Consider the following 25,414-nt stretch of genomic DNA (forward strand, 5'->3'; position numbering starts at 1 on the left):
CTCATCGGGAGAGGGGGGATGGTCTCGCAGCATCGTCCCAAGAGCTGGTTTCTCCAGCACGGCCCCCTGTGCAGCTGGGGAGCCGCAGGGAACATCCTCACCCGCTCCCCCCAACGCTGTCCTGCAGGGATCGCGTGGGGACCCTGGCGACTTGGGCCCAAGAGGTGACGCCGGACCACCAGGACCAAAGGTGAAGTACCTGAATGCAACTCTGCATTTGAAAGGGTATTTTGGTGTGCTTTTTTTTCTTTTACTTATTATTTTAAAAAGGCAGTTTCCACTGCACAAACTTGTGTGCCTCAGGAACAGAATGGCTCAAACCTGAGCCTCCCTATGGGGCAGAGATGTAGGTCTCGCTCTGGCCAAGGCAGGTCTGATTACGCCCCTCACCCCGCACAGATTCAGGGGGGTCCCTGGCATGCGATGTCCCTGAGACCCTGCGAAGCCTGACTCCGCACAGCCGTTCCCAGTGTTTCGTGGCCAGCTGCAGAAGCCATGGCTCCTGGTGGTGCCTCACCCCAAGAGAAGACGACAACGGCTCTGACTGTCACTGGCATCGCCAGGTCAGAAGGGCCAGGTTTGGTTTCTAACAGGTCATTTTTTTTCTACCAAAGGGTGACAGAGGCAGACCTGGCTTTAGCTACCCTGGACCCAGAGGACCGCAGGTATGTATGCCTCGTCTGGTGCAGACATACGTACTGTGAGGAAGCTGTTTCGGTGGAGTTGCTGTTGGAGCTGAGCAGCCTGGGAGAAGAGGGAAGGAAGAAGAAACATGATCAGGGTTACAAAAACAGGGAGCCTGCAAAGGGGACGAGGGGGCTGAACGCTGGGACTGAGCCTGGCCGCAGCTCCATCAGCCTCATGGCAGAGGTGCTGGGAACCCCAGCCTCAACGGTGGTGATGGGGAGGTGTGTGTGCCCACCACCCCAACCATCAGCCTGAAGCTATGCCAGCCGTGCAGCTTTGTGCCCCTCACTGCAAACTTCGGATGTACGCGTGCATGATGGGCTGGTTGGATGCTGACCTCTCCCTCCTCTCCCTTCGCAGGGTGACAAGGGTGAGAAAGGGCAGCCGGGGCCCAAGGTGAGTGTGTTTGTCTCCGTCACCTGTTTTTTGCGCTGACTGAAATGCAGAGTAGTGATCGCCCGACCCTCTGGGTGTGTGGCCGAGGAGCCGGTCCTGTCGGCAGCTGCCCTGGCTGTTCTCTGCAGCTGCAGAGCCTGGGTGTATCTCCCAGGCCCAACTCCTTTTGAAACCATCTGAAATATGCTTTGTGCAAAACTTCTTTATTCTTAGCTAATGCCTATGTAAACACTGTTTATTTGCTCTGCGCTGAGCTGCTAGTGTAGAGGGTGTCCTCCCAGGCAGGCATGTGTTTTTGATGGGCTCGTAGCAGCAGTGGCTCTGCCTGAGCACATCCAGATGTGCTCCGTGCCGGATCTGTTTCTCCTTCCTTCGAGCAGGGAGGAAGAGGTGAGCTTGGACCAAAAGGAGTGCAAGGGACCAAAGGAGAGAAGGGGGAACCGGTAAGCAGACTTCCCGTACTGCCCGTGGGGTCAGCATCCCCCTCCCATGCCTCTGCCAGATGTGCCAGGGATGGTGCTGCCCACTCCTCTGCCTGCCCCACATCCCCAGGCTCAGCCTTGGCAGGCTGGTGACCGTGTTTAGCAAGGCTGAGCCTAACGAGGGGGTCAGGAGGAGCCCCGAACACCAGTGGCTGTATTGCTGGTGAAATATTTGACCCTTCTTTGCTTCCTACCCAGGGTGATCCTGGCCCAGGAGGTGAGCCCGGACCCCGCGGTCCAACTGGTGAAGCAGGCCCTGAGGTACGGTACCATGCCATCGTGTCTGAGCAGATGCCGCAGCTCCCTCCTCTCCTCCCCTCTTCTCCTTGATGCTCTAAAGCCCAGAGGACCCCAGTGGGTCTCCCTGCAGCAGGGCTTGCTGGAGGGGACACCATGCCAGACATGTCTCCTGACTCCCTGCGAGGCTTTCCTACCCTTCCCATGGCAGACCTCTGCAAAAAGCCATGGTTTTGATGGCTCTGATGTCTAGTTTCCAAAAAGGGAATTCATGGGAAAACTGCGCCTGAAATCCCTGTGCTCTTCTTACAGGGGACCCCCGGCCCACCAGGAGATCCTGGCCTGACTGTAAGTAGCATTGCTCTGCAGCCCCCGGTGCTCTCCCTCCTGGGGCAACTGCGGCTTTGCTGTGCACAGCCTGAGAACGAAACAGGGCACCAGGTCCTGCCACTGCCTGGCAGAGGTGGCCTGTGGCTTCCCACGGGAGCCAGGGAGGGAGGGGAGGGGGCCGGCTGGGTGGGAAGGGAAAGGGGATCCTTTCCCTGAGAGGGGACGGATGCTTTGTAAGGGGAGGGAGGCATTAACCCTGCACCCCTTTGCTGGCAGGACTGCGACGTGATGACCTACGTGCGGGAGACATGCGGATGCTGTGGTGAGCAGACCATCACCTCCCCCCAGGGCAGGGAAACGACCACTCGAGAGATGGGGAAAGGGGGTCACAGAGGCTGCCTCCTTCTTCGGGAGCTCCCTGGAGGGAGCTCTGCCTACTGAGCTGTAACACGGAATTTCATGGTCCAGATGATAGGATAGAGTGTATTACACAGCAAGATTAAGAAGGTTTCTTTTGGTATCCTGTGACAGAAAGATGCATGTAAAATCTTCCCTGTGCAGCACCACAAACTCAGTGGTGTGATGCTAACTGTCTCCATCTTCCCATAGATGGTCTCTTCTGCCCTGGTGGCTTTTGTCCCCACCATCATTGACCTTTGTGCTTTCCTCCTTCTGTCCTCCTCCCCAGACTGTGAGAAGCGCTGTGGTGCCCTGGACATCATGTTTGTCATAGACAGCTCGGAGAGTATTGGCTACACCAACTTCACCCTGGAGAAAAATTTTGTTGTCAACGTGGTCAGCCGGCTGGGCTCTATTGCCAAGGACCCCAAGTCACAGACAGGTCTGGGCTGTGTGGGGACACAGTGGGGCACGGGGAAAAGAAAACAGTCTTGGATCCCTCCGGCTTCCATGTTTGTCTGTAGCTGCCCTGGGCTGCAACCCATCCGTTGAGCATTTTCTCAGCAGTTTCAGCTCTTCCCTCTTCCCTTCCCAGCTCTGTAGACCAACTGGGCAGCTCTTTGCCGATACAAAAGTTTGCTGACTTTCTCCAGTTTTCACTGAGGATGCAAAGCCAAGTAACGTGACTCTTCATTGGCAGGTGCCCGTGTTGGGGTGGTGCAGTACAGTCATGAGGGGACCTTCGAAGCCATCAAGCTTGATGATGAGCGCATTGATTCACTGTCGAGCTTCAAGGAAGCAGTGAAGCGCCTGGAGTGGATTGCTGGAGGCACCTGGACACCGTCTGCCCTTCAGTTTGCCTACAACAAGCTCATCAAGGAAAGCAGGCGGGAGAAAGCCCAAGTGTTTGCTGTGGTGATCACGGATGGGCGCTACGACCCCCGGGATGATGACAAGAACCTAGGGGCTCTTTGTGGTAGAGATGTGGTCGTCAACACCATTGGCATTGGAGACATGTTTGATCAGCCAGAACAGAGCGAGACCCTGGTCTCCATCGCCTGCAACGAACCCCAGCGAGTCCAGAAGATGAGGCTCTTCTCAGACCTGGTGGCAGAGGAGTTCATTGACAAGATGGAGGACGTGCTCTGCCCAGGTCTGTACCTGGCCTTGCACAGTTCTTACCAGGACTGGAGTTTTCACCCCCAGGGTTTGGGTGTGTGTGTGGGGGGGCGTTGCATATATGGTGCATTGCAATGACTGCAGAGACAGTGTGTCCCAGTGGGTCAGTCAGTAGCTCATAAATTGGATCATTCATGGTGGGGGCTGACCTTTATGTAGCCCTGGATAAAGAGTCCTTCCTCAGATATGGGCCAGCCTTTTGGGGCAGTCCTTTGGAGTCCTTCCCCCTTGTAAGAGACCTCCCTGACTGCGCAAGCCGCGCTGGCAGCACATCACTCACTTTTCCTTGTTTCTTTTCCTTCCAGATCCACAGATCGTCTGTCCCGAGCTGCCCTGTCAGACAGGTAAACATGACAAGTAGCTTCCTGCCATCTGCACAGGGTGGTAGGTCTGGGGGAGAGCGCACAAGGATGAGGAGTGGGAGGGAGGGCATGCAACCCTATTCGTTCCCTTTGGATGGCAGGAGTTTGGGAAATAGTGTTACTTTACATGAGGAGAGGCTCCAGGGTTTCATCTCCTGCTCTTTTCCTGTCTCTCTCAGTTCTCTGCACAGGTAGGTACGAGTGCACCATGTTAGTGCACCAGCATGGCTCAGCCCTGATATTCCTCCCTGTCCCAATTCTGGGGATCCACCAGGTTTGGACCTTCAAACTTGGCATTTAATTTCTCACTTGTTCCATATATCAAGTCAAAACACCCTTGCTAAACTCTCCCACCTTTGTGACCTTTGAGATGCAGAGCCCAGCCTGCAGCACTGGGCAGGATGCTCCTTGGGAGTGACAAGGGGCTAGGGACCGCTTGGAAAATGACACCGTAGTGGATCCAAAGCTTTGGCTTCTCTAACGCTGGCTGTATTTAATTAACAATTAACTCAGGGTGTTAGATTAAAGGAAAAAGGCTGTGAGGATCCTCTGGTATAAAGGAGACGGCTGCTGCTCGCTGCAGATAGCTTTACTTGATCCCATTTTGCTTGTTAAGGGGTAGATCTGCAACCTGAATTCCTAGAGATCCTGTCTGAGCCTCTGTGCCTGTTTAAATACAATAGATGCACATTTGCTGATGTACATAAAGCTTATAGGGGACAAAGTTTTGCCAGTTCTTGCAATTTTTGTCTCTGCTCTTGCCGCAAATGTTTTTGTGAAAGCCCCCAGCTTCAACTCAGTGTTATACAGAACCTCAAATTTCATTTTCAAAGAAGTCCCTTCGTTTCCATACAAAGAAAAGGAAAACTGGTCCCGGGGTGCTCAGAAATCTGAAGACAGAAAAGCTATAATTATTCTCTCACTATTTTGAGTATTTGCACCTGCCCATGCAGAGAGCACAATGTCCAACCGGGCTGCTGAGCTATCCACCCAGGCTCCTCTGTGGTGTCCTCCGAGGAGCTTTGTCCTGCGGATCCGTGCACAAGGAGGCGACTTCCCCAAGCCACACTGGTGACTGATCAGGTGTCTTCAAAGGTTTTGGTCTTTGCAGCCTCCCCGTTTCTGAGGAACACTGCAGGAGAGAGACTGACCCAAGCAGTGGCGCACCCATGTTCTCCTAGGCTTGGGCCATCAAAGCCCTCCAAAGCAAGGTGAAGTTGGCGGTCCTTTCCCTGTAGTGCACTTGGGTGTTTCTGGTCCTGATGCAAGGTGAGAACAGTTTGCTGGTACCTGACAGTCCTGGAGACCAGAACAGAAACAGCTTGAGGAGGCATCTGAGGGGGTTCCCTCCTGGGCAAATCCCTCAAGCCATGCTGTAGGCAGGCCAGGTCAAGTCCAGGTTCTACACCTGTGCCCCAGAGGACATGGAGGGACCTGGCTGGGTAGGTGTGGGCCTCCTGTGAAAGTGCCCGTATACCCATCTCAGCATGGGCAAAAGTGGTCCTGGTGTGCGAGGATCTGTGCTAGGCCTGGTAGATCAAGTTTTAAGTGATACCCAGGGATTCAGGGGCCTTTGAGCAAAGCACCTTCCACCCGCCGCACTGGATGATCCATGATGCATATCTGTCATCATTTAGAAGGATTTGCAATGATCACACTTGCCTAGTGGCAAGGGAACATGTTAGATGGGATGTGACATAAGGCATGTGACAGAGCCTGGGGCTTCTCTGCTCAGTGCTCAGCCTCCTCTGGTTCTCCAAGAACATCTCAAGAGCTGGTGCCAACTCACGTGCAAACCCTTTGGATGGAGATGGTGCCCTTCGCAGGGTATGTGCCTGAGCTTCGTGCACATCCAATGTGTGTGAGAGGACAGGCAGGTTCAGGTCAGGGAGGCAGCTACACCCAGCCCTGTGCTTGGCCTCGTGGCTGCCGGAGCTGCAGTCCTGGCACTTTATGGAGCAAATCAATTGCTCATGGTTGAGCCTGGGTATGGTCAGCAGAGCGCAGAGAGGAACAGGTATTACATACACCCTGCCTTCCTCCCTGCTGCCTTGCAGAGCCAGGCATGTCGCCACTTTGGGTTGACGTCCGCAGCTGAAGGCGTGCTGCCCCAGCGCTTTGCCTAAGGAAATCCAGGTTTTCCTGTTTTCAGGGCAGACCCTTGTCTCCCTGTTACCGCCCATTGATTGCTGCGGTGCGGACAAGATGCTGGAGTGTTAAATGGGTTAATTGCCGAGCAAATCTGAACTGACCACTTGCTTCAATAGAAACCGCATGACGCTCCGTGACGCTTCTTCTAACCCGTGCAAAAAGCTTTGCTTTGAGCTTTGGGATGTTACTCGAATCTAAGTTCAGGTGGAGACAGAGGCTCTCGGGGTCCCGACTAGCCCAGACGCTGCACAGGAGCATTGCACAGCGCAGGGCAGTGACTCTAGCCAAAGCGCAGCAGGCTGAGTGCCAGGCAAGGAGTTCACATAACGCTGTCCCTTAGATGTCTTTCTGGCTGTACAGCATCAGGTGTATAGCTTGCATGTAGCAGAGTTCAAAACTCTGCAACAGCTGAATCCCATACAGCAGAAAGGATCTGGACCCTGTGGCCCTCTTCCGAGTGCTGCTCTTTCTCCATCATGCCTGTGCTGGATGACTGGAAAGGAACTGGGCAGTTAAGGTTTCACGTCATTTTCTGAGGTCTCTTGGTTGATGTGTGATTGACTTTGGTGCGAATCCCATGGTTCCTCAGTGGCAGAAAGATTTAAAATCTGGCTTGGTCTTTACTTCTCTGTCCCTCGTTAGCTCTGTTCTTCTCTGGTGCAGGGCACGTAAGAAAGCCAGGCAGCATTCAGAGACACAGCCGTTGCTAGCAAGCCCTGAAAATATTCTTTTGACGCTCACTTGCAGATGACAGGAACCCTGGGAACGTAAACCCACTTATTTTCCGCCCCATGGAAGAGGGAGTCAACATAGATTTCCCCAGCACCATACATTCGATCGCCCAGTTCCTAAACTCCACGCGGGAAACCCAGGACCCCAGCATGTACACCCAGCTGGTGGCCACTTTGGCCTTTACCGCCGAAAAAGCCAAGTTTGCCACTGGAAATGAGCGGCAAGAGTGGATGGACTTGTTCATTGACACCTTCAAAATGGTGCACAGCGAGATTGTGGGGGACCCAGAAACCGTGCTAGGGCTTTGCTGACACCTCCGTTAGAGATCTCATGAAGCAGGTGGAGGCAGAGGTTGAGTGGAGGTGGCAATCGTCTTTCCTCGAGTGCCTGTTTGGCAGAGGGGACAGGTACATTGGTAGATGCTTTTAGTTTAGGAGAAACACAGGCAGTGAAACGGCTTGCTTGCGCTCAGCTGGGGACGTGACACAGGCAGCAGTCCTCTCCGGCTTGGCTGGCTGATGAGCATGGCTGCTTTCCCCAGGGATGTCAAGAGATGCTCTTGTTTTCCCCACTGCTTTTCTGCAGAGGAGCTGCATTGCCTCGGTCTCTGAGCCAGCCATGCCGCTCCTCTCCAGCCCTCCCGTGCTCTCACCCAGCTCTGGCAGGCTCGCGTGTCCCAGCCCTCAGCCATGCGTGAGCACCGGGCTCCACAAAGGAGACTGCCGGCACGCACGTGGCTGAGGGCCCCTTGTTTACAGAGAGCCTAACGATGCGCTTTTCCCACGCCTTCCTACGTATGTACTTGCTGACTGCTTCTGAAGCATCTTCTGCATCCTCTCGCTGGGTTAGGGGCTCTTTAGGTCCTGCAAGCCATTTGTGTGGCAAGGCTGGCAAAGCAAGGTGCGTCTGTTCTTGCCGCAGTGAGTGTCTCTGTACGACCATTCGATGGGCAGCTGGCGATACTGAGGGGACAGACCAAACAGTACAGGAGGGGTGCAACCCTGGCTTTCCACCAAGAGCACCAAAACCTGGGGAGTGCTTCTCTTGGAAGCTGTATGAGCTCCCTCTGCCTTTTTCTCTGCTTGTACATTTGTGTTTCTTCTGTCTTAATTAGCAACATGTACCTGTTCATATCCACGACAGAGGTTGTGTAGGATCAGGCAGTGCAAAGCAAAAAATCCACGACTGCGCAGTCAAACCTCTGTGATACATTACTTGAGCTATTTAAAAGCAAGTATTCAAACTTGTAGTATAACCCATTCAATCCATACCCAGGGCTAGTTTGGTTCAGAGAGACTACAGACCCACCACTTGCACTGTGGGTACGTGCGTTTAGACAAGGAGTGGTATTTCCATGAGCTCAGCTGCCCCTCGTTTTCACAATAAGTCAGGCAGGTGACTGACATTCCTGCCTCCAGAATAACTACTGCCCTCTCAAGCTGTAAGAAGAGAAAAAGGCATTTTGCGTGCAGACACAAGAGTAGAAGTGTTTACTGCGGGCAAGTGAATTTTGCAGCCTCTCTAACTGGCATGGTATTATTGCAATAAAGTATACTGAGCAAACGTCATATTTAATGGGTAGAAGGGAGATGTACGGTCTTCAACAATGAGGGTGGGCTGTAATGTTTCCAGGTGTGCGAAGCGGAGCCCGTTGCCAAGCTCAGGCATGGGAACTGGAATGAGGAGCTTGCCCACTTGGAACTTCTTGTGGTGTTTTCAATATCTGGGGCTTGCCAGTCGGCTAGACGCCGTCCGGCGATGGGGACACAGGGGAGGCGTTTGCGTCGCTCAGCACGTGAGCAGGTCAGACGTGCTGCACAAAAATAGGCTTTCTCCCAGGGTTTCAGCACTTTTTGCTCCCAGTCTATAGGGACAGGCACCTCAGAGAACTCTGCTGTTGGCATATAACGGAGGAAAAATTGTTCAGAGAGCTGTCAATGGTGTGCTCAGAGTTTTAGGTGAAGGCAAAAGGATGAGGATCTGCCTGTGTCTGAGTCCACATGCTGGTCGTAATCCACAGATTTTACTCCAAAAGTAGCGTGTGACTTTTAGCCTACTGGGATGCAAGTAAGAAGACTGAACTCAGAGTAGATAAGCTGCTCCAGCCGTGATATTAGAGGAAAAGCTGAAGACAACATCTCAGGGCTGGGATGTCTTGCTGAACAAGACGAGGATTCAGCAAGACTTCAGCAAAGGGGTTTTAGACCTCATCACACAGTGGCTGTTTATTTCATTTGCCTTGGAAATATTTCCTAGCAAAGCAGTGCAACATTGGAAACAAAGTTTTTTACCTCTCAAAACCCTTCCTCATTATGGAAAAAAAAAAAAAGAGAAAATGTCTCCTTGCCCGAGCAGTATTTGCGTTTGTCCTTGTTAGAGACAAGTGGGTGTAGTGGTGTTTTGCTAGCGTAATTCTGGCTAATCCCTCTGATAAATCCAGATAGATCCCATCACAGCAGTGGTTCCTTCAGTGAGGCTCTTTCATCACTGTCAACACTGCAAAACAAGAGAGGAAATACAAGTTACCCAAAGCAGCAGGAACATGATGTGAATGGGTGGGGTTACTCTGCAATGTGCACGAACTAGATGGGCTGCTAATGGCAGGAAAATCGACTGTACTTGTGCTTTTTGTACTATCTCTGTTAGCTGTCCTCAGCTCTGTCCTAGCACACGCTGTGCAGCACGGTGAGCTGCAGGCATTCGTGCCTTGCCGTAAGCCGCACGAGACGGACTGGTGCTCCAATTAAAAGCATGGTGTGAAGATTTTAGTTGGCCTAATCGGTGGTGGTGCCTCCGAGAGCTTATCTCCCAGTTAAGTATGAGAATCTTGTTCCTTGCCGCAGGAAAGGGCACTCGAGTCCTCAGCCTCCCAGAAATGGGAAGCTGCAACCAAAGCGTGACACTGAACAGGACAAACCCAAGGTTTTGCTGAGCTGCCTTGCATCTCTCATGTTCCCATGGGATAACTCCTATGTACAGGCATCTTACCGCACAGCTCGAAGGCAGCCCTCTCCAGCCATGAGGGCTGATCAGCGAGCGGAGTGTCTCTGGGGAGTGCTGCTGCAGTAGAGGCTGCCGGCAGAGCCAGATGTGTGTTATGCTCTCGCTCAAGCTCCATGGAGTGATGCTGCTCTCAACCATGGTCTGCTTGACTAGGAGCTCTTAAGGCTTGCTTCGGGTCATGTGGGAGGTGGGTGGATCTTGCTTGTTGTCTCAAGAAACATGACTGCACATGGACAAGCATGCTACAGACTGGTAATGCTTCTCCAGCACGATATGCAGCCCTCGCTCCCAACCGCTCGCTTCCACCTGCTTTTGCAGACCCCTACGTAGATTTTGGACTGTGAGGTTGCAAGGTGCGTGCCTTCCCTCCTTTCCCTCTCCATGACTGCACAGAGCAGGTGAGGACCAGGAGCGCAGGCGCTGCCAAAGCCAAGTATCCTTGTGGCAGCAGCGCCCGCGCACCGGGAACTGCAGCATCAATGCACCCTTAGACAACACTTCTCAAGGAGGGTTGGGCAGAGGTGAGTACGAACCTTTATTGATTCAAAGGAGTGGACTATCACAGTTGAATTTCAAAATATAATGTTCAAAAAGCTTGCGGGGGAAAAAGCATCGCTTGGAGATTGGCTTCTACTGCAGTCAGAACTGGTGTTGCAGAGGGCTGTTGTTCGCAGTTAGACAATGTGCAGTAAGCACCATGCAAGGCATGCTGTCGTTGTAGATATGTTTTACAGTGTGGGCTAAGGAGAAATGCCAGTCTGCAATGTCAGGGAACACCGTGCAGAAACAACCACAGACTTGTGCCATGTCCACCGAGTTATGTTAAACTACAAGTACCAGCAGAAGTTCCTGCATCAGGTTTGACTGTTTTATCATGGATGGAAGTGGTGCCAAATAGTCTGCGAGCTCAATGATATGCACCATCACAGCTTCTGCTACACTGTCTTGTGCTCTTGGTTTCGTGTTGGACACTGGTTTTGTAGTCTCAAGAGTGCAGGTATCTATTTTGCTTTAAATATAACTTTGCTGTTTGCCGAATGTTGACCACACACATAGTACTAATGTACTAAACAGTGATCCACTTGTTGCTCAGTTTATACAAGGAATTCCGCTGGCTCAGCACCCGCCATGCTGAATCCGGCTGTAACAGCGTTCAGCACTGAGGAAGAATTTTGTCAAGTTGGATTTGCTCATAGTAGGAAAATTCAACCTGATGCGATAGTCCTACCCCAAAAGTTGCCCCTCATTGTCAGAAATGGACGCTTAAGCTGGGGCTGCTCCAGAACCTCCTATTCCTTGTCAGTCATGCAACACAACATGACATCGGCTCCAGGACTTCACCCTTTTGAGATTCAGTCCTAGAGCCACAGAATTGCTTGACAGTGATACAGCCATTGCCCTGCTGCAAACTCGGGGGGAGGGGGGGCCATCCGCAGCGTGTACATCACAAATCAAGACTGCTGTTGCCATCATATTCCTGACTAGTGCTTTCAGCAGAGAAGGAAACTCAAAGGAAGAAGAAGAAGAAAATTCAACCGTGCAGTAGTGGAAGTGTTTCTCGGAGTAGTGTACACAGAGGAACACCAAATGCAATGCACGTAACTACTGCAAAGGAACAAAATAATGGTCCCTGACTAACAGCTGTCTCCAAAGATTGCTGTTTAATTCTCCCTTTTTTTCTGAGTTCATTCACTGTGTATATTCTTTTATGCCCACTCTGTGGACAGGTGTGTTCTGAGTGACTGAAGAAAAATGTCCCACTGTGTTTCACTCCAGTAGTGGTCTGTTATATATTACAAAAGCTGCTTTGCTACGTACAGGTGCATCAACAAGGATAGTCTTGTTTTCCAACCATATGACCCAACCTTTATAAGCTCTTCAGGAATTAGTGATTGCTGATTAAGCTAATCCGGGTGAAAGGTATGAAAACAGCTTTTGTCCTACAAATCTGTGTGTTTCAGAGTAACCCTTAAAGTAAACCCCTCTCTAGAAGTAACCAAGAGGTTTGCAGACACTGCCTGCCATTAATCTCTGGACATTCCTGTTATGGATAAGAGCTGGGCACTGCTGTAAGAAGGTGGATGTAATTCTGGGACTGAAAGGCACAGACCTGTCTAATCTCATGGATGCTTGTGGAGGTCTGTCACAGGCCCCAGAATTATCATTCATTAAGACCTAGTGCCCAGGACCTGGGGGAATCAGAAGCAAAGCTCCTGCAGTACCAGCTGCAAAGACAGGCTTTGGCAGCAGAGTGGGGCTCGTCATTCTTTGGACAAAGATGCACGGAGGCAACGCCAGCCCGAACTGCCGGAGACAAGCCCCAGCCGTATCCCATAGGCTTTCTTATGCTCCCAAATTTGTCTTCTTCTTTCTCCTGCAGAGCTTGCGGTGGCCCAATGCACGCAGCGCCCCGTTGATGTCGTCTTCTTGCTTGATGGCTCTGAAAGGATTGGGGAGCAGAATTTCCACAGAGCCCACCACTTTGTGGAGGAGGTGGCCCGACAGCTCACGCTGGCCAGGAGCAACAGCGACAACATGAATGCCCGGATTGCGCTGCTGCAGTATGGCAGTGAGAGGGACCAGGATGTGGTCTTCCCACTGACCTACAACCTGACGGAAATCTCCAATGCCCTGGCACAGATCAAGTACCTGGACTCATCCTCCAACATTGGGTCAGCCATCATACACGCCATCAACAACATTGTGCTCAGCCCAGGAGATGGGCAGCGACTGGCCCGGCGCAATGCCGAGCTCTCCTTCGTCTTCATCACTGACGGCATCACAGGAAGCAAGAACCTCGAGGAGGCCATTAACTCCATGAAGAAGCAGGACGTTATGCCCACAGTAGTGGCTCTCGGGAGTGACGTAGACATGGACGTCCTGCTGAAGCTTGGCCTTGGGGACCGGGCAGCCATCTTCCGGGAGAAGGACTATGACAGCCTCTCCCAGCCCAGCTTCTTTGACAGGTTCATTAGGTGGATATGTTAAATGAAGGGAGTACACATGTCTTCCTCTCACCAGTATACACCCCCCCCCATACTACCTGTTTCATTTTCTTCCCTCTGTATTGTTGCTAGCAACTCTGAGCTGGCCCAGAATAGCTGCCCTCTGGGTCCTCCTTTCTAGCCAAAATCCAGAGCTCTTTATTGATTTTTCATGATGAAAAGTCATGTATCTTACATTTATGGTGCTAATTAAAACCAAGATCTAAGCAGGATACAGACCCATAAGACATATTTCTGTAAAGCTTTACACACACTAAGCCATGCCTTGCGTACGTACTGTAATCCTAGGAGGGCTTGTCAGAAACCCTTACAGTGCAGTAGGACAAATGATCATCTCTAGTTTTCAAAAACTCTCAATATCCCTCAGTGTTCTCTGAGGAGCTTTACGGTTGTGACATCCCATGTTCTTTAGCAAACCCTTTTCCAGATCATCTTATCTTTTTTGTTCTCTTGGTACTTCTGCCCTGAGAGAATCAAGTGAGTTTATGACACATCACATGCTGCTTGAAATGGTCAGCGACTTGCTTTCCTTTTGCATGGCCCTTGGTGGCTTGGTTCTCTTTCCCAGGAGCAATGGGTGGTGAGAGGTTTTGCTGCCTTCTACAGTTGTCTGCAGATGCTCCTTTGGGGGCTCTATCCTAAATTTCATAGATCATCTTTAAGATCTTCACTTTCCTATGGGTCATTACTTCCTTTTGCCATTCTGATCTTCATCAGAACCTGTTCATTTATTACTGTACCCAAAATCCTGGCTGAGAGGGGCAGCATACCTCCCAGCATCTCACAAAATACCGGGCAGCTGCCGGAGCTGCCTCCCTGTCATCCCAATGTGCTCAAAGCAACTATGGTGCCTTCTTCCCACCGGTATCTGCTGAGCAATGCCCAGATTTGAACTTGAATTATTGTGCTGTCTGCAAAAATGAACAAATAAACTCTTTTCACCCTATCCTGGAAAAGCCTCTTTATTCTGTAGTTTGTCTCTTTCTTAAAAATTATTTTTAATGAGCAGCTGTTTCTCCTGGTGCTAAGCTGTTAAGTCCAGATAAGTTTGTATTCTGCTTCTCCTTGCAAGTGCTGGAGCACAAGGCCGGGGGTCCCTGCAGCGCAGGGGCCATGGGGCACTGCTGAGGACCTGAGGGGCTGCAGAATGCTGACTGGGCCCCTCCAGCTCTCCCCGTCTCCAGCAGTCCCCTTGCAGACCTGTTCCTCTGCCCCCTGGCCCGCACCCCCCCCCCCCAGTGCCCATCAAACTGTGGTCTCTCGGCACAACAAAGACCGTCTCCTCGTTCCTCAGCTGCGTCATGTTCCTCACCTCTTCATGGGTGAGGAGAGCAGGGGTGCTCAGGTGCCCCTCTTTGAGGGGGGCTGTTTCCCCACCACGAAGGTGGCATCGCACCAGAGTCTGGCTTTCCCCACGCCTTCTTCAGCCCCTCTTGCATCCAACACGTGTGTGCCTCAAGCCAGGACAGCGGGGCAGGGGAACCCTCCAAGGACAGGGGCATTTCTGTAAGGTCACATCCATGGCGGTGGAGGTGGGATGGGGAGGAGAGGCTGGGCAGCGTTTGGGTGGTCCATGGGGACCCCCAGCACGGGGCACGGGGCGCACGGCGGTGGTGAGCTGTGGCCATGCGTGCTGCAGTGCCACTGCCGTGTTTTCCCTGCTTTGGAAAGGAGAGCTGTCAGGGAGCTTCAAGGGCCGCAGGACAAAAACACGACCGCAGCCAGAGAGGAGCCGCAGGGGTGAAGTCCCGCTGCCCCAGCACGCACGCCCACCCGGCCAGCAGTGCAACAGGGGTGGAGAAGGCTGCGCTGGCAGCACATCTGGGTGAGATGGGCTGCGCCACCTCTCTTGGAGATGCCCTCTGCCACGGTGAGCCGCTCGTCTGTGTGCTGCTGGCTCCAGCAGCCAGTCACGCCGGCTGGCAGCAAAGCCTTCCGGGTAACGGGGCCGGGAAGGGTCCTTCTGAGCCATGACAATGGGCAAAACAAAAACAAAACAGCAGCAAAAGCAGCCCTCTCTTAAAAATGCTGCGGTGAAAGCACTGCCAGGCTTTTCACCTTTCCTAGTGAGTGTGCCGCAGTCCCACGGCCATGGCTCAGGGGCTTCAGAAAGAAAGCTCGCTAATTTTTCCTATTAATTATTACCCTGGCATGGAGGATGGCAACCCATACAGCTCAGCAAGGGGTAAGTTACAGCATTCCTCGCCCAACCCCTCTGCTACAGCTGGGAGAGCTCACACAGAATGAGCTGCGATGGGCGGTGGGACCCATGTTAGCAGCCAGCATCGTTGCCCAGGAAAAAACACACGGACACCAGCAGACTGCAAACCAGCATGTGATACTCCCCACACTGCTACCTGCAGCCTTGGGGGTGACTTTCAGTGGGCTCTCCTGAAAGACAGAGGATGGAGCTGCTGCCCATCGTCTCACAGCAATTCCAGGTCAAAGAATTTACAAGCTAAAACCAAGAAAATCACTCAGCAGGCAAAGCGCCGCCCTAAGCAAAAGGGGAAAGGATCGGAGCAACGCGCAGGTGGTTCCCACGGGGCGTTTGGCTTCGTGTTTCATGGCCGTGCCGGTGGGAGATGTCCTCTTCAGTCAGAGTCAGAACTGCTGCTTGAGCTGCTTGAGCTGGAGTGCTGGAGGAGATAAAACAACTTTAGGGTAGCACAGAAACAACCTGCTTTCACACCATTTCTGATAGGTGTTAGCGATCCAGTGGTGGGTGCCAGTTCCCGGTGCCCAGCTGGGTCCAGGTTGAGCCTGCAGACCCACCTCTCCCCAAGTGCCTTTGCACGCCAGAAAAACGAGTGCCCCCAGGTTTGCATGCTGGCTGAATTGCAAGCCGGTAATTAATTAATGTCATGCCCCAGGGAGCATGTGGAGGGTGAGGTGGTGTGGGAGTCAGCCAGCACCACGGCCCCAGGCAGCGAACCCCAGCCACGATACCTTGACTTGAAGATAAAATGGCTACTGATAACATCACCGCAGTGTTCATTGCAGTGCTGTTACAAACCACGTTTTAGAGTTTGGAGCCGTTCTTTTTCTGCTTGGAGAATATAATTACGGGCATATCATGGGAGGGCTGGGGTTTTTATTATTATTTTACAAGGTTCAGTCCAGAAGTGTCCTGCTCTCTGCCAGCGAGGGCAAACGTCAAGGCAGATCACTTCCAAAGCCATTACACAGTGAGAGGAGCTGATGGTTTGGTTTGCTTGGGAAATGCTCCTACCTCCGATGCTGGAGCTGGGGTTTTGTTTACCGGTCCCTCACTCAGACCTACTCCATGGATGGGCACATCCCTGCAACGGCATTTTCTGCAGCATCTACTCCCGGCACAGAGAATTGCTTTTCCTTTTTTTTTGTTTGGTTTTTGTTTTTTAAGAGGGAACTGAACTGCCCCTCTGCTGCAGAACACTGAGCGAACGTCCCTTGTGGAGGCACGACTCGGTCTCAGGTGGGCAGGACAAAGTCCTGGGATTTAGTACACCGCGTGGTGCACCCTGGGCTGTGTTGCTGTTTCAAATGGCTTCAAGGAATTTCGCAGATCACGTTTCAAAAGACTCGCTTGAAATGACTCATGCTTGCCTGTTTATTAACCAAATCGAAGTCTCCACATCTAAAAAAAAGCCACTGAGGTGCTGGCACCCGACTGCAGGGTGGAAGAGAGGAACCCCAGCTGGCGGGTTGGATGCTGTGGCATGCGTGAGGGGGGGTCCGAAGGACCACAGCAGAGATTCGGAAGGGTCTGCCGCCACCTCGCTCTTACCTTGCCCCCATGGTGCTTGGAATGCTTCTTCTTGTGCTTCTTATGGTGCTTCTGATGGGAGTTAGGGGGGCATGGTGTGCACCCCGGCACTCCCGGTGGTCCCAGATGGGGGTGCCCATGGGGATGATGTCCCGGCGGTGGATGCCCATGGGGGTGCTGTCCCGGTGGGCAGGGGCCAGGTGGCGTGGGGCCACAGGGATAGCCAGGCGCAGGGGGGCCACAGGGATAGCCACCTGGGGGGGCTGGGGGACAGGCTCCAGGGGCGCCGGGTGGCACCGGAGGGTAGCCAGGGTGGGGACCTGCTGGAGCACCGGGACAAGGGTATCCTGGAGGGGCAGGCGGGCAAATTTGCACTTGCGGTGGTGGCACCCCTCCGGGCGCGCCTAGGAAGAAGAAGGGGGCTGTTAGTGAGCAGAGCCGGGCTCTCCCCAGCCAGGCCATGCAGGGAGCTGGTGTACCCATGCACCCAAAGGACCCCTCCTGGTCCACCCCCTCCTCACATATGGTGCCCCACTCCCCTTTGGTACGCAGGCCGCGGTGATTGCACTGAGCCCCGACGGCTGTGTGGTACCCATAGCCCTGCCCGGCCCTGCGGCCCCTCACCTGAGTTGGGGTTCCACATCCTCTGTGACCCCCAAGCTGCAAGGGAAAGACAGGCACTGTCAGTGCTCCCTCGTGGCACCTCTCATCACAGGGACGTCATCGCCCTGCCAGCAGCCGGGACCCAGCTCCTCTGCCCCACAAGTCTGCCCCGGGCAGAGACCGTGCTCACTTCCCAAGGAGTGCCGTCCCCCCGCAGACCCCAACAGCCGTCCTGTCCCTTCGGGTGACAGCGCCGACCCTGAGAGCGACTGTCCCCACCTCTGTGCACCCCCAGAGCCCAGGCATGTGGTTTCCACTGTTAATGGAAATAATAAACCAACTCCAGCCGAGCCTGGGTGCCCAGCCCCCACCCACATCCTTGTGGACCACAAGGGGCTGGGGACACCGTGTCTCGGTGCAGCACCAGCCATGGGGACGGTGCACCCTGACCCACGGGCGCCCGCGCTCCCACCGCCCCCGTGTTCCCTGGCTGCCCTGCACCCTGCCAGGCACTGCTGCCCCAGGGAGCAGCTTTCACTCACCAGACCTGCAGAAAAGCTCCTAGCAGAGGTGATGCTGGCAGCACCCTCTGAAGGCACCGCCACCAGCAGCACCCCTGGTCACCGTCCTCGGCACGGCTCTCCCGGGGTGGCAGGCACCCATTAAATACCGGGGCCCTGCCCGGGTGAGGAGGGGTGCGGCGGGCAGGGGTGACACCGCTGAGCAGTGGAACCGGCCGCACCGCTCCCTGCACCACGGCTGTCACCATGGGCACAAGGAAAATGTCAACACGCCACTCCCAGCCTGCACAAAGGTTCCACGGGGCTGATAAAAACGGGACGGAGGGTGGTGGTTTCACGTCCTGGCGTCAGGTGATGGAGTGAGTCAGGCGTCCCCACCACGAACCCTGGCTGGGTGCTCCCAGCGTGGGCACAGTGTCCGGGCATGGGGGTGTCACCCACCCGCAGGCACTGCTGTGGGACAGCAGGACTCAGGGTGCAGCTAATGACTCCCTGTGACACTGCTCAGGGTGCTGCCATGCTGTGCAGGTGGACGAAGTGATATCTGCCATCAGACCTGGTCAACAGAGAGGAGGCAGGGTTGGATGTCCTAGTGCTCAGGTCTTCCTCTCGGGGGGTCTATGAGGAGGGGGGCAGAGCTCCTCCCATCTGGTCCCCATCTCCCTGCTAACACCCCCAATGCTGCCCCGCATTTGGCCATGGTCCATTCCCGGGCCAGTGAGCAGTGCAACAGGCTGATCTCGTCATGCACTGTCAACAAGACACCTCGCAGAGAGGGGCTGTGCCAGGACTTGTCCCAGTCCTGGGGGCAGGGGGGTGTCTCGGGGGGGGTGTCTGGGCACAGAAACACACAAGGGTGTGCGGGGTCAGGAGGTGCCCATGCACAGGGATCTCCACCCAGGCAGCACCACGGGGTCCCTGCCATCCCCTCTCTTGGGAGCCCTGTGGCCCTGGGCACTGCCAAGGCAGCTGGATCCTTCTGGCCCAGGGATGGGGGGGATGGAGACTGGGGTGAGAGCCCCACGCAGCAAAAATCACCCTTGGCCATGGAAAGGCCAGCAGAGAACATGATGCTGGGATCTGCCTGAGCAGAGCAGCTCTTCTGAGGTGGATACCAAAGGAGCCCAGGCAGGGACGAGTGTGTTTCCCAGCTGTATTTGCTGCTGCAGAGCCCCCGCACCCATCACCGAGCCCCTCTCAGGCCACCCGCTTCTCCAGCAGCGCCAGCACGAGCGCCGAGCCTTGCTTCGCCTCCTCCAGCAGCCCAGAGACCTTCTGTGACATCTGCGTGGAGAGGGAGAAGGAGCATCGTTTGCCACTCGACAGGACAGAAGAGCTGTCCACCGTCCACCCCATGCATCCCGCTGGTGGCAAAGGGATGGTGTGCCCGGGCATGAGGGGTCCCAGGGGTTTTATCTGCATCTCTGTCCCACCTCATGCCCGCCACCAGGGCCAGGGCACACACACGGCCCCTGCTTACCGCAAGCTTAAACTTCTCATCCGTTATGTCTTTGAGGTTGATCATGACGTTGAAGTAAGCTCCAAACACAGCTGCTTCCAGCATTTTGGCTCCCACCTAGGAAAAGAGGCTTGCGAGAAGCTCTCCTGCTGAACCTGACCACCACCACACAGTCCGGCAGCAGGGCAGATCCTCACGCTGCAGGACTCCCACCCCCCCTCCGTCACCCAGCGGCACCCAACGCTTTCCAACATGGTGTTTTCAGGCTGCGGCAGCAGGAACCATTCGTGGCCTTGCCACACAGGAGGGAAAACTCAGGCGAGGGCTGGCGGGGGTCAGCTCTCTACAAGGGCTGCAAGCTGCCAAAACGTGAGCGTGCAGAAACCGCTGGCCAGTTTGGGCAGTGCGGCTGGACAGATGCATCAGGACACGATGGGACACCTCGCAGGGAAATGCGGTGAGCCCGGCTCTTCCAAAGCCCCAGCCAGGCCAGCGCGTGAGCCCGGGGCCATACCTGGATGTCGGATTTGCAGGCCAGGTTGCAGTGGCGTGCCAGGTCCTTCAGAGCAGGCCAGAGCCCGCTCACCTTCTCTGCCAGGGCACAGGGCACCCTCACGGCCGTCTTCAGCCCCTGCTGCATGGCAGCCACACGTCTGGGAGGGGGGACAGCCCCAGGTGAGTGCTGGGTGCCCGTGGTGGCCACTCGGCAAATCCCCACCAGCCCAGCTCACCTCTCCAGCTCCTCAGGGGTGCTTTTTGGCAGCTTCATAGCTTCCTGCAGGCAAAGAAAAGCAGATTTGCTGCCATTTGCTCCAAGACTCTGCGTGCCTTGCATCGGCATCCAGGGCAGACCTGGTAGCTCCCATGGTCTTGCAAACCTCCTTTAGGTGATGATGTGCCTTCCCCGGCCCTGGCTTGGGCCAAGGTCACAGCCCTGCTCCTAAGGACACCGGGATGCAGCGATGCTGGCCCCTGTCCCAGCTGGAAACCCCCCCCACCCAGCTTCCCCACAGGACTTCTGCCATTGGTGGGACCTCACCATGTAGCTGCTGAAGGCACGGGAGTCGGCGTCCACCATTGCCCCCAGCTCGTCCATGGCCTGGTGGAAGGGGGGGATCAGCTTCCTCATGATGGGGTCCAGCTCCTCAAACTGCCGCTTCCCATAGCTCATCAGCCCCACCATGCAGCCCAGCGCCGCTCCCTGCGAGGGCACAGGGGTAAATCCTCCAGCAGGACACAGCGCCCGCCGCTACTGCCATGCCGGCTCCCCTCAGAGGTTCGGCACATCCAGAGGACCCCCCAGGCAGGGACGCCATCCCGGTGTGAGGCACGTACCATGGCAGCCGCAGCTGCAGACACGGAGCCTCCTCCCGGCGCTGCTGACCTGCCACCGACTGCTCGTACGAAGGCGCCCAGCGGCTTGGCCACCAGCCCCCCATCCACCTCTCCTGCCTGCACCAGGTACCTGCGGCACAGCGGTCCTGTGGGTCAGAGCCCCCCAGGTGCAGGGACACCCACCACCACCACCACCCGGTCCAACCACTGCCCTCTCCAACAGGTTTTCATCCACCCCTTGGCTCTGCGGGTGGCTGAGAAAGGGGATAGCCCAAAAAACCCAGCAGGAGGGTTGGGGAGAGGACAAGCAGCCCCTTGGGGACAGACAGACAGCTGGGTAGCACGTCCTGTGATGCTGGGGGGTTGCTCTGCATTAGACAGGGTGGGCTTGTGCAAACGGCATTTGGTGGGACAGAAGCATGCCTGCAGCCACGTCCATGGGGGGGACGACAAAGGACTTAAAGTGCACATCCTGATTGCACCTTGGCACAGGTGGATTTCCCTTCCTCTCCCCCCACACACATGCATTTTACACCGGGTGCCGCAGCACGGCGTCTCTCCTTGGAGGGCAGCGTGTGAGCCAGAGGCAGTGAAATTTGGGGTGGGGATGGGGTGGAAGATAGGATGGAGGTTTTTCACGCATACTTGCTCAAGTTTGGCCACAAAATCTGCTCCTGCTGCCTGCCTGGGTGATCTGGAGCCCACCCACCCCACATTCACCACCATCAGCATTTGGGAGCAGGGACCACCCTGTACAACCCCCGGCAGAGATGTCCCCTGGGTGTGAAGAGGAGCTGGGTGCAGGCACCACTCCCAAAACAAGCTGAGTGCAAGATAAAGGCAGCGGGATCCCCCCCATCCGGGCAGGGGTGGGCAGCATGACGAGAAGCAGGATAGGGGTCCCTACTCAATGATGCGCTCCCGGGGGTGAAATGCAGACAGGGAGTCCAGGCCCAGCCGGCTGACCACCTGCAAGAAGCAGCACCGCCACATCAGCCCCGTCACGGTAAGTCCCATTGTATCCTCATTCCCTGCTGTTAATTAACCATGGGTGATCCAGCCCTAGGACAGAGTTGCTCAGGACACCACCCAGGGAGAGGACAGCCGGCGTCACCATCCCGTCCCAGACGTGGGGGCAGCGTGCGGCTGCCTACAAACGACTGGAAACTGCACCGATAAATAATTAGCTTGCTCTTATCTAGCACGTTCCCCATAGGGTGGAAAAGTCCCTCCCTCCTGCAGCAGAGCCTGTCTCCTCATTGCCAGCTTACGCTGGTGCTGGGGCAGTGTCCCCTAATGCCACGCACTGTCCTTGAGCTCTGGGGAGGTCTCCTTCCCCTCCTGGCCTCCGTGCTGGGCAGCTGCTGCCTGCCCTCTGTCCTCACGGGATGGGGTCCCTGTTCGCTGAGCATCTCGACATCCTCAGCAATAATGCAACTTGTCCCCGTCACTGTGCCCTCACAGCTTGCCAGGCACCATCCCTGGAGATAAGTGTCATGCCTGGGGGCTGCCGTGGACCCAAATCTTTGCTCAGTGCCACTTTGGGAGTCTGGGGGGGTGGGGGTGGGGGTGGTGTGTGCATGTGTCTCTCCCATAATCCCACCCTTGTCTTGGTACCAGGAGGAGCCACATTACCAGCCTGATCTTCTGTTCCTCCTCCAGGATGAAGAGTTTTTCCTTCTTGATATAAAACTCGGCTGTGTCCAGCATGGCCTTCTTGGGGACAAGCCCCACCAGCTGGGACCCCACCACGGGCAGGTTCAGTGCCTGTGAAGGGCATCAGAAACGTGACTGTCCCCAGAGCCACCTGCCCTGCCGCTGCTACCACCCCAGCCTGGTGGTCCTCATCCCTTCCCAGGACCTGGGGAGCTCATGGAAAAGCCTTCAATGGAGGAGCTGGGGGCTAGTAGTAAGTTGCTGAGCTTTGGGGATTTTCATGCTGTTCAGCACTCTGCCTAGCTTGGCTGAGCTGAGCGTGAGATAAAGCAGATCCTGACCTGGGGATGGGGAGAAAAACTTGGAGGGAGACCTCCTCTGCAAAGCCCCCGTTGAAACAAGCATGGCGTGCCGCCCCACACCACCTACCTCTGCGTCTCGGCAGACCTCCTCGTAGATGGTGTGGAGCGGTGTGGTCTCAAAGTCCAGCAGATTCGTCGAAACTTGGGCTATATTCTCTTCCTCCAAATACCAGCCAATGCCCTGCACCTTCTTCAAGCGCCCGGGCTGCCAAGACCCGCTGCGGTCAAGGCACAGCCTGGGAGGTGCGGGGGCAAGCAGGTCTGTGCCCGGCACGCCGCCAGCATGGGGGTACCTGGTCGGCACCGCGACCCTGCTCGCGGATGTTGAGGGCGATGCGGTGAGCCAGCTCCTTGGTGCACAGCAGGTTGATGTTGTATGCGATAAGGAAGGTCCGGGCGCCCGTCACGGTGGCCCCCCAGCAGGGAACAAAGGTTGGGGGCCCAAAATCGGGAGCCCACTCTGGTTTTGCAAGCTGGAGAGGAGGGAGGAGAGCACGTGGGCCGGCACCGCTGAGCAGCACAAGCCACCTGCCCGAAGACAGCATCTCCCTCCCCATCTGGCATCTGCCACAACCACCTCCATGTTCAGCAGCACCCAAAGCATTTCATCAGCTCCTCTTGGAGTGAAGGGACTATGTGAGCCCCTGGCACCTTCCCCAAAGCCGGGGAGGTGCAGCTCTGCCCAGCCCGTGCCTCCCAGCCGGGTGCTGCTGGGCTCACCTTCTCAGGGAGCGCCTCGTACTCCCCGGCACGGATGGCAGGCAGGGCTTTCCTGCTCTCCTTCCGCGCTGCCTCTCCGTACAGGTAAACTGCAAGACAGAGCACAGGGTGAGCACTGCCTGGCAGGGGCTAGCAGCAGGTCATCTAGCAGGGTCCATTTTTTCCCATTTGGTAGCAAACTTCATTTGGTTAAGCTTTTGCAAAAGGTGTGCAGTTTGTCCACAGCTGGAAGCACGCAGGGTGGGCTGGGACGGGCAGAGGTTCCTGGCCTCCACTCACCAGGGACCCCCAGCTCCGCTGCCAACCGCTGCCCGAAGACATTGGCGCAGGTGATGCACTCCTCCATGCTCACGTTCATCACCGGTACAAAAGGGCAGACGTCCAGGGCCCCCATGCGAGGGTGTTCACCTGGTGGTGAGGCACATATAAGGATGGGAGCTGTAAAGAGCAAGCACACAAGGAGGGAGGACAGCCCTTTGCCAGCCTTTTTTTGCAGACTGGGCACTGCCGCCACAAGGAAAGTTGAGTTTGCCGCAGTAATGTCTATTCCAGCCCAGGGACAGGAGGGATTCAGCCTCTCTGGATCAGGAGGATGAACAAGAGCTTTGCATGGTCCCCCCACCATCCATCCCAGCAGCGCTGCTTGCTGCAGGTGCAGTAACATGCCGTGCTCGGCCACCAGCAGCTGATTTTTAGCTCCAGCCATGCAAGATGCACCCAGAGCTGACCACGCGCCACAGCCAAGGGATGCTCCGTGCCAGATCAGCTCCTGCGCCGCCCCCAAGCTCACCCGTGTGCCGGCTCATGTCAATGAGCTGCCCAGCCACGCGGGCCGCGCTCAGTGCCCCTTCGACAACGGCCTCCGGGGACCCCACGAAGGTGTAGACGGTACGGTTGGTGGAGGCGCCGGCGTCTACGTCCAGCAACACACAGCCCGGCGTCCGGGAGATGGCCTGCCCCAGCGCATCGATCACCTGCCACGCAGCAGAGAGGGGCAAGGCGGCTGAGCCGGCCAGAGCCCTGCCACAGCCACAGCTTTGCAAGGTGGGGAATGCCTTTTCTCAGCTCACTGGGGTTGGGGATGACCCCAAGATCAGTGGGGATGCAGCCCTGAGTATTTCTGCAGCTCTGCAGATCTTGCAGAGGATGCAGGATCCGAAGGCATAAGCATCCCACTCCTACCCAGGGGGCTGGGGACACCTCTGGCTCCCAGCGAGCCCCCAACCCGCCGTGGTGGGGGAGAGATGCCCAACTGCTGCTGCACATCAGAGAGCACCATCACAAATTTCTGTTCCTGAGGATACTGTCCCCTACTAGCTTCAAAACAGATCTGGCTCTGTAAAGCCTGTTCCCTTAGGGGAAGCAGTGGTTTTATTGCAATTTTGGGTTTGCTGAACTCCCCCGCCCCCAGCCCCGACAAAGCTCAGCCTAGGGCTGATGCCCAGCACAGATCCCATTGACCTGGATGGCGCATTTCAGCACAACAACTGCAAGCGATATTTCTCTAAGGGGGTAAGCCAGACCACCCCAATCTCTGGTGCTACAACAACCTGCAGGCAGTGGGCAGGGGGAGGTTCTGAGCCCCCACTTCTCACTGAGGTGCCAAAAGGGAGCAGGGGCTGCCTTTGGGCATTTTTGGCATTAGCCGGTTAGGGAAAGCTGTGCAGTGCTTCAAAGGAGGCAGGGCTAAGTCTGGCAGTGGGTGCTGCCTGCAAGGCCCCTCCGCCGAGGCAGCCCAGCCACCTGCACCCCACATCGCCCACCCATCAGCCCCTCCTCGTCCTCCCTCACCTCCTTGTTAATCCCCTCCGAGAAGTTGGGGACACACTCCACTAGCTTGGCCATGGTCCCAGGGTCTGCCAGCACTCCGCAGCACCGTGCTCGGATCCTTGCGCCCTCTGGGTTTTCCTGCCCTTTCCTGTCCCACTGCAGGGCAAAATCCTCCCAGCACCCAACCCGTTGTCTCTTCCTCGAGCCGGGGTTTCTCATTAACCGCATTGATCTGCGGCCAGGAGACAGACAGGGTCTTGGACGAACAACAGGGTGC

General features: G+C 55.6%; 2 protein-coding genes across 6 annotated transcripts in view; one reads left to right on the top strand and one right to left on the bottom strand.

Moving 5' to 3' along the window:
• Window positions 1–13,909, top strand: part of COL6A2 (collagen type VI alpha 2 chain) — a 28,919-nt gene extending 15,010 nt beyond the window's left edge. For 2 of the 3 annotated variants that reach the window (XM_075755821.1, XM_010313260.2), the window contains 11 exons: window positions 128–190; window positions 615–665; window positions 1,048–1,083; window positions 1,464–1,526; window positions 1,764–1,826; window positions 2,115–2,150; window positions 2,409–2,454; window positions 2,821–2,973; window positions 3,232–3,684; window positions 4,016–4,054; window positions 12,339–13,909. In XM_075755821.1, the coding sequence (XP_075611936.1) occupies window positions 128–190; window positions 615–665; window positions 1,048–1,083; window positions 1,464–1,526; window positions 1,764–1,826; window positions 2,115–2,150; window positions 2,409–2,454; window positions 2,821–2,973; window positions 3,232–3,684; window positions 4,016–4,054; window positions 12,339–12,946 (1,611 nt within the window). In that variant the 3' untranslated portion in view covers window positions 12,947–13,909. Of the gene's footprint in view, window positions 1–127; window positions 191–614; window positions 666–1,047; window positions 1,084–1,463; window positions 1,527–1,763; window positions 1,827–2,114; window positions 2,151–2,408; window positions 2,455–2,820; window positions 2,974–3,231; window positions 3,685–4,015; window positions 4,055–6,970; window positions 8,524–12,338 lie in introns of those variants that run through there. The other variant, XM_075755822.1, reaches the window with a different exon arrangement.
• Window positions 13,910–15,282: 1,373 nt separating this feature from the next.
• FTCD (formimidoyltransferase cyclodeaminase) lies at window positions 15,283–25,332 on the bottom strand. Of its 3 annotated transcripts, none has more exons than XM_075755831.1 (17): window positions 25,159–25,332; window positions 24,158–24,341; window positions 23,647–23,775; window positions 23,368–23,456; window positions 22,941–23,120; window positions 22,715–22,852; window positions 22,265–22,396; window positions 21,537–21,598; window positions 20,630–20,759; window positions 20,334–20,495; window positions 20,026–20,069; window positions 19,881–19,947; window positions 19,316–19,411; window positions 17,857–19,119; window positions 17,336–17,371; window positions 16,733–17,115; window positions 15,283–15,602 (listed from the first exon to the last, which is right to left on the bottom strand). In XM_075755831.1, exons 1-14 carry the CDS (start codon window positions 25,210–25,212, stop codon window positions 19,033–19,035), a joined length of 1,554 nt encoding a protein of 517 aa, XP_075611946.1. In that variant the 5' UTR covers window positions 25,213–25,332; the 3' UTR covers window positions 15,283–15,602; window positions 16,733–17,115; window positions 17,336–17,371; window positions 17,857–19,032. The 3 variants fall into 3 exon arrangements, with proteins under 3 accessions (XP_075611946.1, XP_075611945.1, XP_075611947.1); XM_075755830.1 differs by having other exon boundaries at window positions 19,809–19,947; window positions 25,159–25,330; XM_075755832.1 differs by lacking the exon at window positions 23,647–23,775 and having other exon boundaries at window positions 19,809–19,947; window positions 25,159–25,331.
• Window positions 25,333–25,414: the final 82 nt, after the last annotated feature.

This window comes from Balearica regulorum, chromosome 6, assembly GCF_011004875.1.
Source record: "Balearica regulorum gibbericeps isolate bBalReg1 chromosome 6, bBalReg1.pri, whole genome shotgun sequence".
In the NCBI taxonomy this organism is placed as follows: domain Eukaryota; kingdom Metazoa; phylum Chordata; class Aves; order Gruiformes; family Gruidae; genus Balearica; species Balearica regulorum.

What these genes read in the sequence shown, in the direction of transcription:
- FTCD (XM_075755830.1), bottom strand. Translation starts at nt 25,212, where the DNA reads ATGGCCAAGCTAGTGGAGTGTGTCCCCAACTTCTCGGAGGGGATTAAC. An exon ending in AGCGGAGCTGGGGGTCCCTG is followed by an intron (nt 23,457 to 23,646) that starts GTGAGTGGAGGC and finishes TCTGTCTTGCAG; the next exon opens with TTTACCTGTACGGAGAGGCA. An exon ending in CCCCGGGAGCGCATCATTGA is followed by an intron (nt 20,760 to 21,536) that starts GTAGGGACCCCT and finishes GCTGTGCCGCAG; the next exon opens with GTACCTGGTGCAGGCAGGAG.